Genomic DNA, 20,295 nt, shown 5'->3' with positions numbered 1-20,295 from the left:
TCAGATTAAAAATATAGTGACAATAAGAATGATACTTCTTGTATGAAAACATTCTCTAGGATTGAGTAACGCGTTTTTTGACAATCTAATGTGATCCAAAACTATTATTTTTTTACTGTCGTATGTCTTCTCTTAAATGACACAAAACAGACGTTTTAAAAAATTACGTAGAAGCATATTTGAAAAAAAAACTGTTCAGAGTAAACATTGAAAACTGGTGGTTTTCAGTCTGAAAACAAAATTGATTCAATGAGACAATATTTTTTTTCTGACAAATCAAAAGCCGTTTGCCGCTCAGTTAAAGCATTCAAAATAGCCCAAAACCAACCAGCTTTTTTTAAAAGTAAAATGTGGCAAATATTCTCAATTCATCATTAGAATTTGACTAAGATATAAAAAAAAATTAAAAAAACAGAAGCCGTCTGCCCCTCGATAAAAAAATTACAAACACGCAAAACCAAACAGCTGCCTTTTAAAGAAAAAAAGGCTAAAATGTGTAATTTATCCTTATAATTTGACAAAGATTAAAAATGCACACAGATATTCCTATGATTTGTACTATGTTAGCACTCAAAGATATATATACTGTAAGGTTTATATAAGGGCTACTGATGAGGTTCATTTGTGCAGCATCTACTATGGTCTACTGCGGCTCAATTTTCAATTTCCCACAACCTCGCCTTCCTCCATCTTCCGACATAGCTTCCTCTCAATAGCAAGAAAACAACCAGAAGAAGAAGTCAACACGCCGATTTCCAAAACCTGTGGCGAGAGTGGCCAGGAAGGATGACGAAGACAAATGTCAAGAGCTAATGTGGTTGTTCTACTCGCATATTAACTTCTTTCAAAAGTTGAAACACAAGCGTATGTTCTCATTTAATACTGCCCAAATCCTAAGCTGCATGGCACAAACGTACAACATCTATGATTTTAATAAAACAGAAAAGGGCAGCAAATTTTGTTTTCTGTTCTCAAATTCGACAAAACGGAAAGAACTTTGAAACTTAAAGAAGTTATTTTACACCGCAAGATCATGTGCCAAAAAAACCCCAAAAACTTTAAATTATTGGCCAAAGTGAAATTATTTTTTTATGTTATTATGTTTATTTTTTGAGCAATTTTGGATTTTTCGGATGAGTAATTCCTATCTCGGGCATCAGATTAAAATTACAGTGACAATAGTAATGATACTTCTTGTATAAAAACATTCTCTAGGATCAATTAGCGCGTTTTCTTACAATACAATATGATCAAAAACTTAAAATTTTTTTATTGTCATATGTCTTCTCTTCAATGAGATAACACTGACGTTTCAAAAAATTAGATAAGAGCATATTTGAAAAAAGGTTCCGAGTAAATATTGAAAATGTTGGTTTTCCGTCTAAAAATCTAATTGATTCAAGGAGACGCTAATTTCGTTTGTACAAATCAAAAGCCGTCTGCCGCTCAGTTAAAGCATTCACAATAGCACAAAACCAACCAGTTTTTTTAAAAGTAGAATATGGCAAATATTCTTAATTTATTATTAGAATTTGACTAAGATATAAAAAACACATTAAAAAAACAGAAGCAGTCTGCCCCTCGATAAAAAAAATTACAAATAAGCAAAACCAAACAGCTTCCTTTTAAAGAAAAAAGGCTTAAATGTGTAATTTATCCTTATAATTTGACATAGATTAAAAATGCACACAGATATTCCTATGATTTGTACTATGTTAGCACTCAAAGATATATATACTGTAAGGTTTATATAAGGGCTACTGATGAGGTTCATTTGTGCAGCATCTACTATGGTCTACTGCGGCTCAATTTTCAATTTCCCACAACCTCGCCTTCCTCCATCTTTCGATATAGCTTCCTCTCAATAGCGAGACAACAACCAGAAGAAGAAGTCAACACGCCGATTTCCAAAACCTGTGGCGAGAGTGGCCAGGAAGGATGACGAAGACAAATGTCAAGAGCTAATGTGGTTGTTCTACTCGCATATTAACTTCTTTCAAAAGTTGAAACACAAGCGTATGTTCTCATTTAATACTGCCCAAATCCTAAGCTGCATGGCACAAACGTACAACATCTATGATTTTGATAAAACAGAAAAGGGCAGCAAATTTTGTTTTCTGTTCTCAAATTCGACAAAACGGAAAGAACTTTGAAACTTAAAGAAGTTATTTTACACCGCAAGATCATGTGCCAAAAAAACCCCAAAAACTTTAAATTATTGGCCAAAGTGAAATTATTTTTTTATGTTATTATGTTTATTTTTTGAGCAATTTTGGATTTTTCGGATGAGTAATTCCTATCTCGGGCATCAGATTAAAATTACAGTGACAATAGTAATGATACTTCTTGTATGAAAACATTCTCTAGGATCAATTAGCGCGTTTTCTTACAATACAATATGATCAAAAACTTAAAATTTTTTTATTGTCATATGTCTTCTCTTCATTGAGATAACACTGACGTTTCAAAAAATTAGATAAAAGCATATTTGAAAAAAGGTTCCGAGTAAATATTGAAAATGTTGGTTTTCCGTCTAAAAATCTAATTGATTCAAGGAGACGCTAATTTCGTTTGTACAAATCAAAAGCCGTCTGCCGCTCAGTTAAAGCATTCACAATAGCACAAAACCAACCAGTTTTTTAAAAGTAAAATATGGCAAATATTCTTAATTTATTATTAGAATTTGACTAAGATGAAAAAAACACATTAAAAAAACAATAGCCTTTTGACGTTCAATTAAAACGATCACAAAAGTGCAAAACCGCCCAGTTTGCTTTTAAAAAGAAAAAAAATGCTATAATGCTCAATTTATCATTAGAATTAGACAAAGATAAAAATACACCGAGATATTCCAAGATTAATATTATATTCGCACTCACAGATATAGAAACTGTTAGCTCATATAAGAGCTATTGACGAGGCCCATTTGTTCAGCAACTGCTATGGTCTACTGCGGCTCAATTTTCCACAACCTTGCCTTCCTCCATCTTCCGAGATAGCTTCCTCTCAATCGCGAGACAACAACCAGAAGAATAAGTCGACACGACGATTTCCTATACCAGTGACGAGACTGGCCAAGAAAGATGACGTAGACAACTGTCAAAAGCTGATGTGGCAATTCTTCTCGCATATTAGATTCTTTTCATTCCTGAAAAATGACGTGCTTTTTGTTAGCATTAGCTTAAAGTGCATAAAGTCTGCTTGACTTCTAACAAAGTTTAGACTGAAACCAAATTGCTCCTTAGAGTTGAAACAAAAGCAAATGTACTCAATTAATAATGCCCAAACCCTTAGCTGCGTGGCATAAATGGACAACATCTATGATATTAATAAAAAAGAAAAGGGCAGCAATTTTTGTTTTTTATTCTCAAACTCAGCGAAACGAAAACAACTTTGAAATTAAAGTAGTTTCTCAACGAAAGATCATGTGCCAAAAAACTCCAAAAACACAAGTTTATAGGCCAGAGTGAAACTTTTTTTTGTTATTGTGTTTATTTTTTCAGCAATTTTGGATTTTTTGGATGAGTAACTCCTATCTCCGGCTACCAGAATAAAAAAATAGTGACGATGAGAATGACACTTTTGTATAAAAACGTTCTCTATGATTGATTAGCGCGTTTTTTGACAATCCAATCTGATGCAAAACTATAAATTTTTTCGCTGTCACATGTCTTCTCTTAAATGAGATAAAACTGACGTTATAAAAAATCACGTAAAAGCAAATTCGAAACACCAAAAACTGTTCAGAGTAAACATTGAAAAATGTTGGTATTCAGTCTAAAAACCTAGTTGAGTCAAAGAGATCTAATTTTGCTCTTACAAATCAAAAGCCGTCTCCCACTCAGTTAAAGCATTCACAATAGCCCAAAACAAACCAGTTCTCTTTTTAAAAGAAGAATATGGCAAATTTTCTCAATTTATCATTAGAATTTGACAAAGATAAAAAACACACATTAAAAAATAATAGCCGTCTGCCACTCAAATAAAACAATCACAAAAGTGCAAAACCAGCTAGTTTGCTTTTATAAAAAAATGTCTAAAGTGCTCAATTTATCATTAGAATTCGACAAACATTAAAAATACACAGAGATATTCCATTGATTATTTTTATATTAGCACTCACAGAAATAGATACTGTTAGCTCATAGAGGAGCTATTGACGAGGTTAATTTGTTCAGCAGCTGCTATGGTCTACTGCGGCTCAATTTTCCACAACCTTGCCATCCTCCATCTTCCGAGATAGCTTCCTCTCAATCGCGAGACAATAGCCAGAAGAATAAGTCGACACGATGATTTCCAAAACCAATGACGATAGTCGCCAAGAAACATGACGCAGACAAAAAATCAAGAGCTAACGTTATCATTCTTCACGCATACTAACTTCTTTTCATTCCTGAAAAGTGACAAGCCAGTTGGTTAGCATTAGCTTAATTTGCATAAAGTGTGCTTGACTTCTAACAAAGTTTAGGCTGAAACCAATTTTCTCCTTAGAGCTGAAACACAAGCAAATGTACAGCAACTTTTGTTTTCTTCTCTCAAATTTGACGAAACAAAAAGAACTTTGAAACTTAAAGTGGTTTTTCACCGAAAGATCATGAGCCAAAAAACCGCGAAAACACAAAATTATAGGCCAAAATGAAATTATTTTTTATGTTATTATATTTTTTTGAGCAATTTTGGAATTTCCGGATGAGTAATTCCAATCTCCGGCTACCAGAATAAAATAATAGTGACGATAAGGATGATACTTTTTGTAAAAACAAACGTTCTCTCTGATTAATTAGCGCAATTCTTGAAAATCCAATCTGATTCAAAACTAAATATTATTTCGCTGTCATGTCTGCTCTTAAAGGAGATAAAACTGACGTTTTAGAAAATCACGTAAAAGCGAATTCGAAACACAAAAAACTGTTCAGAGTAAACATTAAAAAATGTTGGTATTCAGTCTAAAAACCTAATTGATTCAAGGAGATCTAGTTTTGCTCTTACAAACCAAAAAATATCTGCCGCTCATTTAAAGCTTTCAAAATAGATCAATACCTATTAGTTTTTTTTAAAAAAAGTAAAAATTGGCAAATATTCACAATTTTTCATCAGAATTGGACTAAGATAAGAAATACACATATATAAAAGAAAATGCCGTCTGCTACTAAATTAAAACAATCACAAAAACGCAAAAGCAACCAGTTTTCTTTTCAAAAGAAAAAATGGCTAAAGTGCTCAAATTATCATTAGAATTTGACAAAGATTAAAATTACACACAGATATTCCTGTGATTAATATTATGTTTGCACTCACAGATATAGATACCGTTAGCTCATTTAAGAACTATTGATGAGGTTAATTTGTTCAGCAACTACTAGGGTCTACTGAGGCTCAATTTCCCACAACCTCGCCTTCCTCCAGCTTCCGAGAATGCGTCCTCTCAATCGCGAGACAACAGCAAGAAAAATATGTCGACACGACGATTTCCAAAACCAGTGACGAGAGTGGCCAGGAAAGATGACGTAGATAAATGTCAAGAGCTAATGTGGTCATTCTTCTCGCATATTAACTTCTTTTCATTCCTCAAAAATGACCTGCCTTTTGGTTAGCACTACCTTAATTGGCATAAAGCGTGCTTGACATCTAGCACCATATAGGCTGAAATTACAGTGCTTCTTAAGCAGCAATAAAAATAGGTCGACACGACGATTTCCAAAACATGTGACGAAAGTGGCCAAGAAAGATGGCGTAGATCAAAGTCAAGAGCTAACGTTGTCATTCTTCAAGCATACTAACTTCTTTTCTTTCCTGAAAAATGAAATGCCTTTTGGTTAGCATTAGCTTAAATGGCATAAAGTATGCTTGAGTTCTAAAAAAAGTTTAGGCTGAAACCACTTTGCTCCTTAGAATTGAAACACAAGCAAATGTTCTCAATTAATACTGCCCAAACCCTAAGCTGCGTGGCACAAACTGAAAACATCCATGATTTTAAAAAAGAAAAGAGCGGCAGTTTTTGTTGTTTGTTCTCAAATTCGACTTAACGAAATGAACTTTGAAAATTAATGTAGTTATTTTTCACCAACAGATCATGCGCCAAAAAAACCGAAACCAAAATTTAGTGCCCGAATTGAAAATGTTTTCTATATTATTATGTTTATTTTTGAGCGTTTTCGGATATTTCGAATGAGTAATTCCAATCTCGGGCTACCAGAATAAAAATATAGTGACGATAGAATGATACTTCTTGTAAAAAAGGTCTCTAGGACTGATTAGCGCGTTTTTTGACAATCCAATCTTATCCAAAACTATAAATTTTTTCTCTGTCATATGTCTTCTTTTAAATGAGATACAAATGACGTTTCAAAAAGTTATATAAAAGCATGTTTGAAACAAAAAACTGTTCAGCGTAAACATTGAAAAGTGTCGGTTTTTCGGTCTAAAAACCATATTTGATTTAAAGAGACGCTATTTTTGTTCTTACAAAGCAAAAGCCGTATGCTACTCAATACAAGGATTCACAATAACGCAAAATCAGTCAGTTTTCTTTTAAAAGGAAAAAATGGCTAAAATTCTTAATTATCATTAGAATTTGAAAAAGATGAAAAATACACACTTAAAATCCTATGATTTATATGATGTTAGCACTTCCAGATATAGATACTGTAAACTCATATAAGAGCCATTGATGAGGTTCTTTTGTTCAGCAACTACTACTGTCTACTGAGGCTCAATTTCCCACAACCTCGTCTTCCTCCATCTTCCGAGAATGCTTCCTCTCAATCGCGAGACAACAGCAAGAAAAATAAGTCGACTCGACGATTTCCAAAACCAGTGACGAGAGTGGCCAGGAAAGATGACGTAGATAAATGTCAAGAGCTAATGTGGTCATTCTTCTCGCATATTAACTTCTTTTCATTCCTCAAAGATGACCTGCCTTTTGGTTAGCACTACCTTAAATGGCATAAAGCGTGCTTGACATCTAGCACCATATAGGCTGAAATTACAGTGCTTCTTAGACTTGAAATACAAGCGAATGTTCGCAATTAATACTGCCCAAACCGAAAAGTCTAAACCGATGTTTAAATACAAACACAAAATGGAACACACATGGGAATTCACACGATAATGATTCTTTAAATGTATTGGATGAATTATTAAGTGACGTCAAAATTATCCTCTCTGCTGTAAAACCACTAACAAGGGGCTAGCGTTTCTCAGAATAACACACGTTACGTTTATTGGCAATAATTCATCAAAAGCACAATATTTCGACAATTAAGCAAAAAGATCATTCAGCATCAGAAATAGGCATCATATTTAATATTTCATATGATTTAGGCTGTTGTGATGCACAGATACAAGCATATGTGTTAAACGGACAACGGAACAGTATGTCTCCGAGGAAGTACATGTCTAGGCTTATGGACTATTCTGACCGCAGCAGACGATTGGTAGAGGTCAGGGTACGTACGATCTGACAACATCTGAAAAATATTCTGCAAGCTATTGCAAGAAAAAAGTCTATTTCTTGAAACAAAATTATACAAGAAAGTTCGAATGATACTTTCTTGGCAGAAAATGTTCTACATTTGCAATTGACAGCATGTAATGCATCATATCGCCGTATCTGAAATGATACTGCAGAAATGTTTGCCCAAGCAATTTAAGTTTGTGTTTCAGCAGGCTTCTACTAGAAATTGTTCAAATTTTATAACACAAAATTTGTAACATAAGGTACGACAATACCAACGTAGACCACTGAAAACTCAATTTTTAGTTGTGTCATCGACAGTTTTCATTTTACCTCATTAGAGAAATCCGGTGGTTATTTATAAATTTTAAGAAAGTGTGGAAACTTTAACGAATTTCAGGTCATTTTGATTGACCCCCAATGACTGGTAATAGTTATTGTGAGCTGTTCACAGGAAGTTCAAGGAAGTTCATTGTTGTCAACAGCACTAGCGAATACGACTTCAGAGATGTCAAAAATATCAAAAACAATTATAAGACTTTTCTTTTATTAGTGATAATAAAACCCAAATATTATGAAGCAATCTGATTTGGTCCTAAAATTTTTCTACAACTAATACCTTCTAAAATAATTTTTTATAAAATATGTATTCTATTGCCAATAGCTTCATGGGCAATTTCTGCTTAAATGGCGCCAAAATAGAGTGTATGGGTATAGTTCTAGCATGAAGAAATTTTTTTCAATTCATGCGAAACATTGAAAAAGCGGATACAGCCAAACGCATCTTTTTGACGAAAAATAATGAGAAGCAAATGCTGAATTAAAATTCATGGAAACAACAAAATCTCAAGCCTCTCTATTTGAGTCATTTGATTGCATACATTTTCGTGTTTCTCAAAAAACAATTTAAGCAAAAAAATAATTTCAAGAAAATAAAGTATCTCAAAAAAAGTTCCTATCTGAGAGCTCTAAAGATTTCGATTTTTTATTGATCATACGCAGCTTTGTATCGTACAGACTCACAGAGTACAGGCGTTGCAAATCAGTAACCACAATATGACTATGGCAACGGGAACTGAGGGCAAAATAGCAAATTTAGTTTGAATATTTTAGTTTTCAAAAATAAGGTTTGTAAAAGTTGAGTTTTAAAAACACCACTATGCTTTGAAATTGGTCAGCAGAACAAATCAATTTAAAAATTGAATAAGCAAAAGCTTATGTTATTTACGGTAGACAAGGTATCAAGCCAGAATTACCAAGTAAATCGGTGAACAGTTTCTTTGAAGTAGCTAACTTAGACGTATTGCAGACCCAAAGTTGTCATTGTGTAAGAACAAAAAACAATTTTTTGCACGCTTTATTTTGATCGAAAAAATAAAATCGCAAATTAGAAAAAACTGATGCAAGTTTCTCACTTAGCCTGCACTCAGTCCAGCTTTATTGGAACAGTATATTTAGGAACCGCAAATTAAGATTCAAACTTAGATCATTTCTTTAGAATCGAGATGCTTACTTCATTGTAGCAAATTTAAGACGGTTATTGGAAAATGGATTTAAAGTTCAAAAAGCAAAACTAGATATTACAACTTAGAGAATAAATTTCCTATGATTGAAAAAAATTTTATAAATCATTAAATACAGTATTTCTGAGTAAAAACTGCTAACAGTTAGGACATGATGAGGCGAAGTACGAAACACAATAATAGAGAACAGCTAACTGTTTTCAACCATTGATCCGAGAAGCCAAATCCAATCCACATAAATTATAATAACAATGAACTTCAATAGTTTTTTAAAATTTGATACTTTCTGTTCAGAACAGAAGAACATATTCCAGGTCACAGATACGAAACAAGAAATTAATACAAACAGTTGTCTTCAAAATCGGCTAAGAGTTTTCAACGATAAGACAAAAGAAGACTGAAATAGAAAACGGCACATCAGGGTAAAATTTTAAAAAATCGGAAATTTGATATATGATGTTTTTTTTGATACCTCTAGTACTTTGGTGTGACTAAAACTAAGTTCCCAGTTGGACGGCAAATTGACTTCAAAAACAATCAAACTTCAAGACCAGAGACCTAAATAGGACATTCAGAGTCTCTAAGTATATACATTTGTTGTATTTGTTTTTTTTTGTCACAAGGAGACGAAAAGTATTTATTGTTCAGTGTGATTGTTTTTGAATATTCTCCAGACGAAGCCCATCTCACAATTCTTGATTACATTTCTTTTAACGCCATCTTCCTAACTAGCTAGTTAATTCCCAATGTCTAAGAAAAAAAATAATTTTGATAGATATGAGACACATTTTTTTTGTTTGTGAAAAACCCAAAAAGAAGATGCATGAAAAAAATTCATCAAATTGGTTAAAAATCTTTTCTCAAAGACTAATATTGGTGGTCTTCAATTTCAAATAGTGAGAATTTTGAAACGAATGGTAATTGTTATTCTAAGATATTTTTGCAAAAGTTAAAAATTAATTAAAACGATCGAATTTTTGTTTCTGTTCAGAAATTTTGTGTCAAACGTTCACATTAAGTTGACCTAAACTTTTCTGTCACCTTATCTTTTTGGAGCTTTTGATATTATTAAGCTGTGGGAAGAGATAAAAACACTAATAAAAAGATTGGCCTGATAGGCCATCCGAAAAGTTAATTCATTGTGCTGTTGAAAAAATGAGCTGATTTTTGTCAAATTTGGACAAAGGGCACGCAAAATTCACAAAAAAGATTCAACAGTTTATCCAAATAAGTTTTTTTTAGAAATTCCGAAATTTTCAAAAGAATTCGGGAATAATTAATTGCGTCAGTTACCTTGGAGAAAAACCCACAATCGTGGCTCTCCCCATATATTTAGGAAACTCGTGTTTCTCGTATAGCTAAGTAAACAGAGTGAGAAAGCTGGAATTACATTAGTATTGGTGTCCCAGCCATTCTGCTTAGTTTTGCTGTTTTGGGTTTAAAAAGTTGATGTGCAACTCAGGCGTTTGACAAAAACTCAGGAAGTAATTGAGTGTCAAATTCAACGGGCATTTTGCATTTACTAAACAATTCTTTAATGTAATCTTCAACAATTATCGATAACAATTGTCCAAGAGAAAACAATTAGCTAACATACACTTCCCTAACCTGCAGAAAGATTTTCGCGTAGTTCTTTGGGTTTCAATCATTTAATCTCACTCATTTTGTCAGCACACAATCACATTGCTGTAAACCATAACGGGAGTCTTAAAGTTCTCATTTTATCGGTTTAATTTCTGCCAGTTAGCTCACTGATAAAATTTTCCAGGACATTTTGTAGGTCAATAATAAGAAACAATTGACGTCGTAATTGATACAAACAGTTATCTCCAAAATTCGCAAAGTTTTCAACGATGTGACAAAAGAAGACTGAATTAGGAAACAGCACATCAGGGTAAATTCTAAAGAAAATTTGTCGGAATCTTTATGTTTTTTTGATACCTCTAGACGAAAAGTAAGCTCGAAGTTGGCCGGCAAACCGACTTCATAAACAATCAAATTTCAAGAGCAGAATCTTAAATAAAATAATTAGAATCTCTAAATAAATACATTTGTTTTTTTTTGGTCACAAGAGGACGAAAAGAAAATAATGTTGAAAGTGATTGTCTTTAAATACTCTCAAGACGAGGCTTATGTCGCAACTCATTATTATATTTCTCATGATCATCATCATAACTGCCTTATTAATTCACAATGTCTACGAATAAAAAATAATTTTGATATATATCAGACAATTTTTATGTTTGTGAAAAACTCGAAGATGCATGCATAAATTGAAAAATTGGCAAAAAAAAGTTCTCAAAGACCTAATTTCATGATCTTCAATTTATGATAGTCACAATTTTTGAAGCAAATCGTAATGGTTATTCTAAGATATTTTCTGAATAAATTAATTAATTAAAACGATCGAATTTTTTTTTCTGTCTAGCGAATTTGAGTTCAAAATTTTGATTAAATTGACCTAAACGTTGCTGTCACGTTGTTTTTTGGAGCTATTGATATTTTTAAGGTGTGGAAACATAAAAAACACCAAAAAAATGATTGGCCCGGTAAGTCATCCGAAAACAGTCACTTTATTGTTCTGTAGAAAAAATCAGCTGATTTTCGTCAAACTTGGACAAAGCGCATGCAAAATTCAAAAAAAAATGCTTCAACATTTTCTCCGAATAAAGTTTTTCTTAGAAATTCCCAAATTTTCAAAGAAATTCGGGAATCTTTAATTGCGCCAGTTGCCTTGGAAACCCAGAATCGTAGCTCTCCCCATATATTTAGGAAACTCGTGTTTCTCGTATAGCTAAGTAAACAGAGTGAGAAAGCTGGAATTACATTAGTATTGGTGTCCCAGCCATTCTGCTTAGTTTTGCTGTTTTGGGTTTAAAAAGTTGATGTGCAACTCAGGCGTTTGACAAAAACTCAGGAAGTAATTGAGTGTCAAATTCAACGGGCATTTTGCATTTACTAAACAATTCTTTAATGTAATCTTCAACAATTATCGATAACAATTGTCCAAGAGAAAACAATTAGCTAACATACACTTCCCTAACCTGCAGAAAGATTTTCGCGTAGTTCTTTGGGTTTCAATCATTTAATCTCACTCATTTTGTCAGCACACAATCACATTGCTGTAAACCATAACGGGAGTCTTAAAGTTCTCATTTTATCGGTTTAATTTCTGCCAGTTAGCTCACTGATAAAATTTTCCAGGACATTTTGTAGGTCAATAATAAGAAACAATTGACGTCGTAATTGATACAAACAGTTATCTCCAAAATTCGCAAAGTTTTCAACGATGTGACAAAAGAAGACTGAATTAGGAAACAGCACATCAGGGTAAATTCTAAAGAAAATTTGTCGGAATCTTTATGTTTTTTTGATACCTCTAGACGAAAAGTAAGCTCGAAGTTGGCCGGCAAACCGACTTCATAAACAATCAAATTTCAAGAGCAGAATCTTAAATAAAATAATTAGAATCTCTAAATAAATACATTTGTTTTTTTGGTCACAAGAGGACGAAAAGAAAATATTGTTGAAAGTGATTGTTTTTAAATACTCTCAAGACGAGGCTTATGTCTAAATTGAACAACTGGCTAAAAAAATTTCTCAAAGACCTAATTTCATGATCTTCAATTTATGATAGTCACAATTTTTGAAGCAAATCGTAAGGGTTATTCTAAGATATTTTCTGAATAAATAAATTAATTAAAACGATCGAATTTTTTTTTCTGTCTAACGAATTTGAGTTCAAAATTTTGATTAAATTGACCTAAACGTTGCTGTCACGTTGTTTTCTGGAGCTATTGATATTTTTAAGCTGTGGAAATATAAAGAACACTAATAAATGATTGGCCCGGTACGTCATCCGAAAACAGTCACTTTATTGTTCTGTAGAAAAAATCAACTGATTTTCGTCAAACTTGGACAAAGCGCGTGCAAAATTCAAAAAAATGCTTCAACAGTTTCTCCGAATAAAGTTTTTTTTAGAAATTTCCAAATTGGGGAATCATTAATTGCGCCAGTTACCTTGGAGAGAAACCCACAATCGTAGCTCTCCCCATATATTTAGGAAACTCGTGTTTTTCGTATAACTAAGTAAACAGAGTGGGAAATCTGGAAATACATTGGTATTGGTGTCTAAGCCATTCTGCTTAGTTTTGGGTTTGAGATTGATGTGCAGCTCAGGAGTTTGTCAAAATCTCATGGAGTACTTGAGTGTCAAATTCAACGGACAATTTGCTTTTACTAAACAATTCTTTAATGTAATCTTCAACAATGATCGATAACAATTGTCCAATAGAAAACAATTAGCTAACATACACTTCCCTAACCTGCAGAAAGATTTTCGCGTAGTTGTTTGGTTTTCATTCATTTAACATCACTCGTTTGTCAGCACACAATCACATTGCTGTAAACCCTAATGGGAGTCTTAAAGTTCTCATTTTATCGGGTTAATTTCTGCCAGTTAGCTCACTGATAAAATTTTCCAGGACATTTTGCAGGTCAATAATACAAAACAATTGACGTCGTAATTGATACAAACAGTTCTCATTTTATCGGGTAAGGTTCTGCCAGTTAGCTCACTGCCAAAATGGTTAATAAATGCAAACACCCACAATTTTCGAAAACGTTAGAAACCTTTTTATGTTTTTCTGAAATATTTTGGCAAAGCGAATCAGGCCTTTTGTTATGATCCCCGAGTACCTATGGAAGTAGTTATGCTTTTACTGATCAAATATTGATTATATAATTCTTCTCGAAGGGAAAAATGGCTAAACCTTCACCTATAAATCTGGGTGAGAATCTCCCTTTTTATCAGTGCCAAGAAAAATTGTAAATTGTTCTTTATAGTGAGTTCCAGAAATGATTAAAACTTGACAATTAATAAAACAAAAAGATACTTTATTTTTCCAACAATAAAAATCAACGGCATTTTTATTACACGTATCGCAAAAACATATAGAATTGACAGATAACGTAAGATTTCATTACACACGTGTTTTAGTTCTCATAAAACTTTTACAAAAATTATTTGCAATTTTTTTTAAACTATACAAATCTTCGACCTAAATTTGTTTTTGTTTGCAGACAAGATTCGATCAGAACATCTGTATGAATGTGATCACGCAGCTATCATTTGGACCGGGCGAACCCTATTCAGGTCACCCAAAGGGTGCAGTGCCCAATGTCGACGTTGTCCTGGAGATGCCGAACGGGTTCTGGTATATTTTCGACGACGCGCGACTGGAGGATGTGAATAACATTAGCTTTTAAAACCTTTCAATATCCATTTTTAAAAGCGCTTGAGAATATTTCTGATGTTCTTCGATTAGCTTCCTTATCAACCTCATATAGACGCAGGCAGCCAATACGAGCAGTCACCCCCCCCCCCCCCCCCACGCACACAAAAAAGAAAAAAACATACACACACACACACCCCACGTCAAACTCATGATGATGAAAAAATGCTGCAAATCCGGAAATGTTTGTTTGTTATCGTGTAAGTAGCGGAACCAAAAATGTGCAACCAAACAATTGAAATACATTAAGAATACAGAATTTCAAGAAAGAGCGGATAACCCTCCGTCAGATCAAGCGGGATCACAACCACCCACCCACCCACAACTGCACAAACATACAAAAACAAACAAACAAAAAACAAACATACATACACGCGCACATACACACACAAGTAAACCCAAACCACAAACAAAACAGGATTTTCTTGCTAAGATATATTTCAGTAATCCAGGAGTTGTTATATATTGCAGTTGACCTTCGAGTGGTTCAAGAAGCAAGTCATGTGCGAAGAACAGGCCTGGATCTGCGAAGAGTTTGACACACGCAACTGGAATTACACTTGGAGTCCACAGCCCCCCAAACACGCACCTGCTGGATTGCACATCTCATACAGTGAATGGAGGAAACTAGTTGACGAGTCGGAGGGAGGAAATTGAAAAAAATATTAAAAAATTTAAAGTCTCTTTTCTGTTTGTCATAAATGACTCAGTCGCAGGATCTATCCCCCGGCCCAAGTTTAGTATGTATGTGAATTTTAGCTCCCCCAGACGCAGGTGGTATTGTTTTCTACAGAGTGACGTGCTATAAAACAACACATAATTTCTAAGCATGGTTCATAAAAACACGTGGGAGGAGGAGGGGGAAAAGGAACAGAACAGATGACAAAGTTACAGCACAAAGCCTCTTTTATCATTAGCATGAGACCGCAATTTTCATAATTTAAAGCGTGTCATTTTGTACCATAAGCTGTCATTCTTTTGTTTTTGCGTTGATGCTAGCTACGAGGAATTAGACGGCCACATTTGATGACTACAGCATAACAGATGACTGCAAAGATTTGGATTGTATTGGGGCGCTGTCGTTTTTATTACGACTGGAATAGAGTATGAGAGAAGAGTTTTTTTGATCAATTTTAATTGAGTGAATTTGAAAGCAGGAAATGAAAAGCGTGAAAACAATGGTAGTTGGGGGCGTAGGATATTAGGCGAAAACTTGATTAGGCGAAAAGAATTTTTGAAGCTATTAGGCGAAAAATCTGAACTAAAGTTTGCGGAAATTAGTGGAATACAACTTAAAACACTTAAAGGAGGTACTGCAATATCCGCTTGGTAAAATGATAAGGTCAAGTAACTATAACAGTTTTCTTCATTGTCTGCAATAACAATCAGCAATTAACCAGAGTTTTTGAATTCTGAGCCATTTTGTTAATTGTTATTTAACTCCAACTCTCGCATTGTTTCGTTCGTATTTTTCAACCGTTAGATCTTAAATTAACAAGGAGGCGCGGTAATGTGCGTACGCACATAATGTTCCGACCCCGCTCATCCACAATCTTGACTTAATTGGCTATGAAATGATAAGAGATTAAAAACATATCGTTCAATAAACAACCAATGGAATACAATAATGCCACGCTAGAGAGCCCATGAAAATTTTTGATAATAGAACTACTAAAAGGGACCATAAAAACAAACATTATTTACGAACTCAATTCGATGTCTACAATAAAAAAAAACATAATAAAATCAAACTTGCATCAGATAAAACCTAAACAAAACAGTTTAACCTATACTTCATTAGAAAAGACATGGGACCGGTTCTCAGTGCTACTGGTTAGCAGGTCGACAAAAAAGATAAAAATAGCAGAGAGGTGCAGAGTTAAAAATACGTCTCTATTTTTGAAAACAATCAACTTTGCATTTATTAAAGTCATTAGATATCACCAGATATTAATGAAATTTTCATTTATATCTCCATAGGAAGCAATTGAGTCATGCCATAATCCAATCTTGAATTGCGCAAAATTTTAAAGCCAAAGGGTCTCACGGTTAATGTTATGAACCAAAAAGAGAACAAAAATCCTCTAAAATGTACAAATATATAAAAATCTCAAGCATTTTATGAAGTCTCGTAGTAAAAGAAGTAACAAAGCCAGGAAACAAAAGTTTGAAGCTAAAACCGCTATGAAGGTTAATTTATAACTCACTGCAAACGGGCTGTGAACTGTGTTTAGAGAGACTGAGCTTCAATTTGACCGAAAAACTGTTTTAAAAAATGACGAAGCTCAAAAACCCAAATATGTTTTCAAAACAAATATTTCCAAAAGTCATAACAGATTTAGGATTTGAACAAAAAGCGATGGATTAAGTTGCAACACCTCAGGAAGCCAATTGGGCCTGTTAATAATGAGACCACGTGACGACCCCACAAAATAACAAATACATAACAAACACACATGGAAGCCAAAACTTCAAACAATTTTACATCACACTATTCAAGGCACTCACTATAATTATAAGATGTTACCTGCAAGAACTGTAAATCATCCCTTTCTCCTCATCTTAACATCAACGAGTCTTCCTTATAGAAGGACAACGTAGACACGGCAACAAAAAGAAACCCAAAAACTGAACAGTATAGAAATCTCGAAAACTTTTTTGAAAATAAATGGTCCAAGCAATCAGTTACAACGTATAAAAGTGGTTAAATCATCATAAATAAATGAGACTTTTAAGTAAAGAGATTGAGTTACATGGTGACCAAATTGAAAGCGAAGAGAGAAAGATGAAAAGATTTTAAAAAAACACTAATTTGAAAGTCATTAAAACAAAGAGCTATAAACTTAAATCGTTATCTAGGTGGAGTTATACGTCCTGGGGAAGCAAATAAGACCTATCGTTATCAAGTATTTGGCGTACATTTACAAAAAGAAAGACAAACAGAGAAAAAAAACAAAAAAAATCCACAAAACTTTGCGAGATAACTTGGTCTCAGCCCAAAAAGCTTAAACTATTCAACAAAAACAATTAACATATACAGATACGCATTTTTCCATAGCTGTACATTTTTGCCACCATTCTTTACTTTAGTTAGGCATACCAACATTGTGATTATTTGAGAAGGAAAAAAATGGACTCATAAAAAAGGCGTATATTCTCCAAAATGGAAACGAAAAGAAAAATTATTTTGAAACGCGTAGCATCAAAACAAGGATAACATTAGTTGAACATAAAACCAGTTCGAACGAAATTTTTTTAATCACACAAAACTGGTTTTTGCCTGTTTTTACTGAGGCTGCGCCCGAAGTTGAGAGAAATACGATAAAATAGTGGCAAAGTTCAAAAATTCACCGATATTTTCTTAAAACAGTTATATTCAAAGTCATAACAGACACTAGATAACAACTCAAGGAATTGTCTAAGTTCATCTATATCTCTTAAAAATCTAACTGCACCTTTGATTCGGGACACTGAGTCATAGGGCTACAAAAAATATAACAAATGAAAGCAAAACTCAAAGAATAAAATTTTTACGAAAACAATTGGTCAAAGCCATAAAATCCATGAGCTTAACTCCGAAACCATGTTATAATTTCATTGGACATCGTTTTTGTAAATATAATCTTTCATTAATTGAGCCCTGATTACATATTCTTGTCAGTGATATACATAAAAAAACATTTACATAGCAAATATGTTTTGAAAAAAAGGTCGCGCCCCATTTAAATCTAAAAAAATTTTTATCGTTGGGATCCAAGGTGAGATCAAGATCAGCCCAGATATTGCTGCGCGTCTAACAAAACAGTGAAGTGTTCAAATGATTGCTAAATAGATCAGGTTTCAAACAAAAAATTTTTCAGTTTGTCAGAAACAAATAATGCTTTTTTTGTAATTATCGAGTTTAAATTTGCCAAAAAACTTTCAAAATAATGACCCGGAAAACTCTTAAGGCCAGTGGTATTACATAAAGCTCTTTTTTGAGCTCAAGAAGAATTCGATCGCAGTTTTAAGGTGTCTACTTCCAGCAAATTTAAAGAGAGTAGGCTAAAAAAAAGCAAATGTGGTCCCATTTCTCTCGAAAAGTCTGATTTTTAAAAAACATAGCTGAAATTCTAGCCAAAAATTCCGGATCAAACAACTCAAGAAACCCTCCCCTATCTTTAGAGATGAAATCAATAACAGTAGTTAACAATTTTAACATTTTTTAGCAAAATTGACGAAAAAATTGTCAAAAATACTGAAAATGTGAACAAAAATAGGAATTATTCACAAAACTTCAAACCTCAATAGCACCCTATAAAAAACGAAAATTGAGAAAATCTTTTTAATTCCAAATTCTACGCTGGACTGGTTTTCTAATGATACCACTCAGAACTCTCTACGATGATTATATCGATCGGCCAAAATTGACTGAACATAACCCATTTGAGTATATAGTTCCTCCCTCCCCACTAAAGTGGGGGTCGGAACAATTACATTGAAGATATTGAAAAAGCGATTTTTAACATTCACCATTATTTCTATTTCCCCGTTACCTTTCGAAAAATCGGAACCATTGACCCTGATGACACTGAGTACCGCAAAAAATGGGAAAAATGTATGTAATTTTAGCAACCCTTTTGCATGTAAAAAGACCATTAGAAACACATGACAACTTTATAACAACGTGTGAATTTTGAGTGCAATTTTTTGTTCATGTGCGGGTTTTCTTACATTTTGCTTCCGTTTTAACGATTGAACTTAGAAGTTAAAAGTTTCAATGGGTCACACAAATGTGGTGTAAGAGTTGTAGTCGTATTTTGCAGTTTTTGAAAATTCGCTGATTTTTGAAATTCTTTTTAGATCTCGACTATTTGTAATAAATTTGGTCTTTTCTTGGATTATATTGCCTTATTGGGATTCGAACAGACGTATATTGCTCATGGGATGTTTTAGGTATACAAAATGGTTAAAATTTTTGGTTAGAAAACGCAGTTTTTGTTGACAACTACGACATAAAATGAGGAACATGATATTATTTAGTGATTTTCTTGCTTTTCCCCATTTTTTCAAAACTCGCGAATTTTGTGAGCCTCTTATTGTTTGCTTTACTTTGTAAACTTTTCAAAATTTTATACAATTTTTGTTTTTGGGAGAACTTTTTTTCTTAATTGCAGCAATTTTACTTATCGTTCCTACTTTGAGCAGTAAAAATGTGACCCATATTTTTATTCTGCCAATTTGCAACTATTTGAATTCCTCAACGGGGAGCTAAGACATAATGACCTTGCACGTAATTATTTTCAAAAAATAAAAACTTTTTTAATTGTTGTTCGTCGTTTTATTTCTACTGTCTTAATCGCACAGTCTTATTAACAACAGCCCTTACTTATTGCCCAGATAAAAATATCAATTTACTGATTTTAGTTGATAGCTTATATGCCCAGATAAAAATATCAATTTACTGATTTTAGTTGATAGCTAACTGTTTAGATCATACGATACTGCGGTACCATATACCGCCGTACTTAATTTCAATTATTTCTCTTGTCCCTCAATGATGTGTAATTTGTTCATTTGTGATTGACAGTGAAAATTACCTCGTCACCTGCATTTATTCTACCGCCCATTGAAATTTAATTTTTTCATAATAAGTCCGATCTGCATTCTTCTACTTTTGTTTGGTGGAATTGGTTCATAAACTACTTTCGCAGCTTGCGTTTTACGAATACAAATCGCTAACCTAGTCAATTTCAAACCTGCGAAATATTTCGCCTTGTGATGTCAAGTGCTCGGAAATACATGGTAAGTGGTTCCACGAATTTAAATGAAAGCTTGAATCTTGTATTTTAATACAGCAAAATTTTAATAATCGTATTTCGGCAATAGGACAATTTGCATTACTTTGACGTTATTTGATTGCAAAAAACATTAGCCAATTTTCGAGTTTTGCCTCTATGAGTTGATAATTTTTGCCTTACCTCATAAGGTGTATTCTCATTGTTTGCTATTGAGTCATAAATGACTGTATTTTTCGGCTTGA

At 33.3% G+C, this 20,295-nt stretch overlaps 1 protein-coding gene across 1 annotated transcript in view; it reads left to right on the top strand.

Moving 5' to 3' along the window:
* The window catches only part of LOC142339921 (uncharacterized), a 50,424-nt gene extending 34,949 nt beyond the window's left edge, over positions 1–15,475 (top strand). The window contains exons 3-6 of the mRNA XM_075390281.1: positions 6,690–6,925; positions 7,324–7,448; positions 14,062–14,226; positions 14,745–15,475. Coding sequence (XP_075246396.1) covers positions 6,690–6,925; positions 7,324–7,448; positions 14,062–14,226; positions 14,745–14,930 — 712 coding nt within the window. The 3' untranslated portion in view covers positions 14,931–15,475. The remainder of the gene's footprint in view (positions 1–6,689; positions 6,926–7,323; positions 7,449–14,061; positions 14,227–14,744) is intronic.
* The last annotated feature ends 4,820 nt before the right edge of the window (positions 15,476–20,295 follow it).

Source organism: Convolutriloba macropyga, chromosome 5 (assembly GCF_964194025.1).
Source record: "Convolutriloba macropyga chromosome 5, txConMacr16.3, whole genome shotgun sequence".
In the NCBI taxonomy this organism is placed as follows: Eukaryota; Metazoa; Xenacoelomorpha; order Acoela; family Convolutidae; genus Convolutriloba; species Convolutriloba macropyga.
Note: the sequence above shows the minus strand (reverse complement) of the source record. Positions and strands in the feature narration are given on the sequence as shown.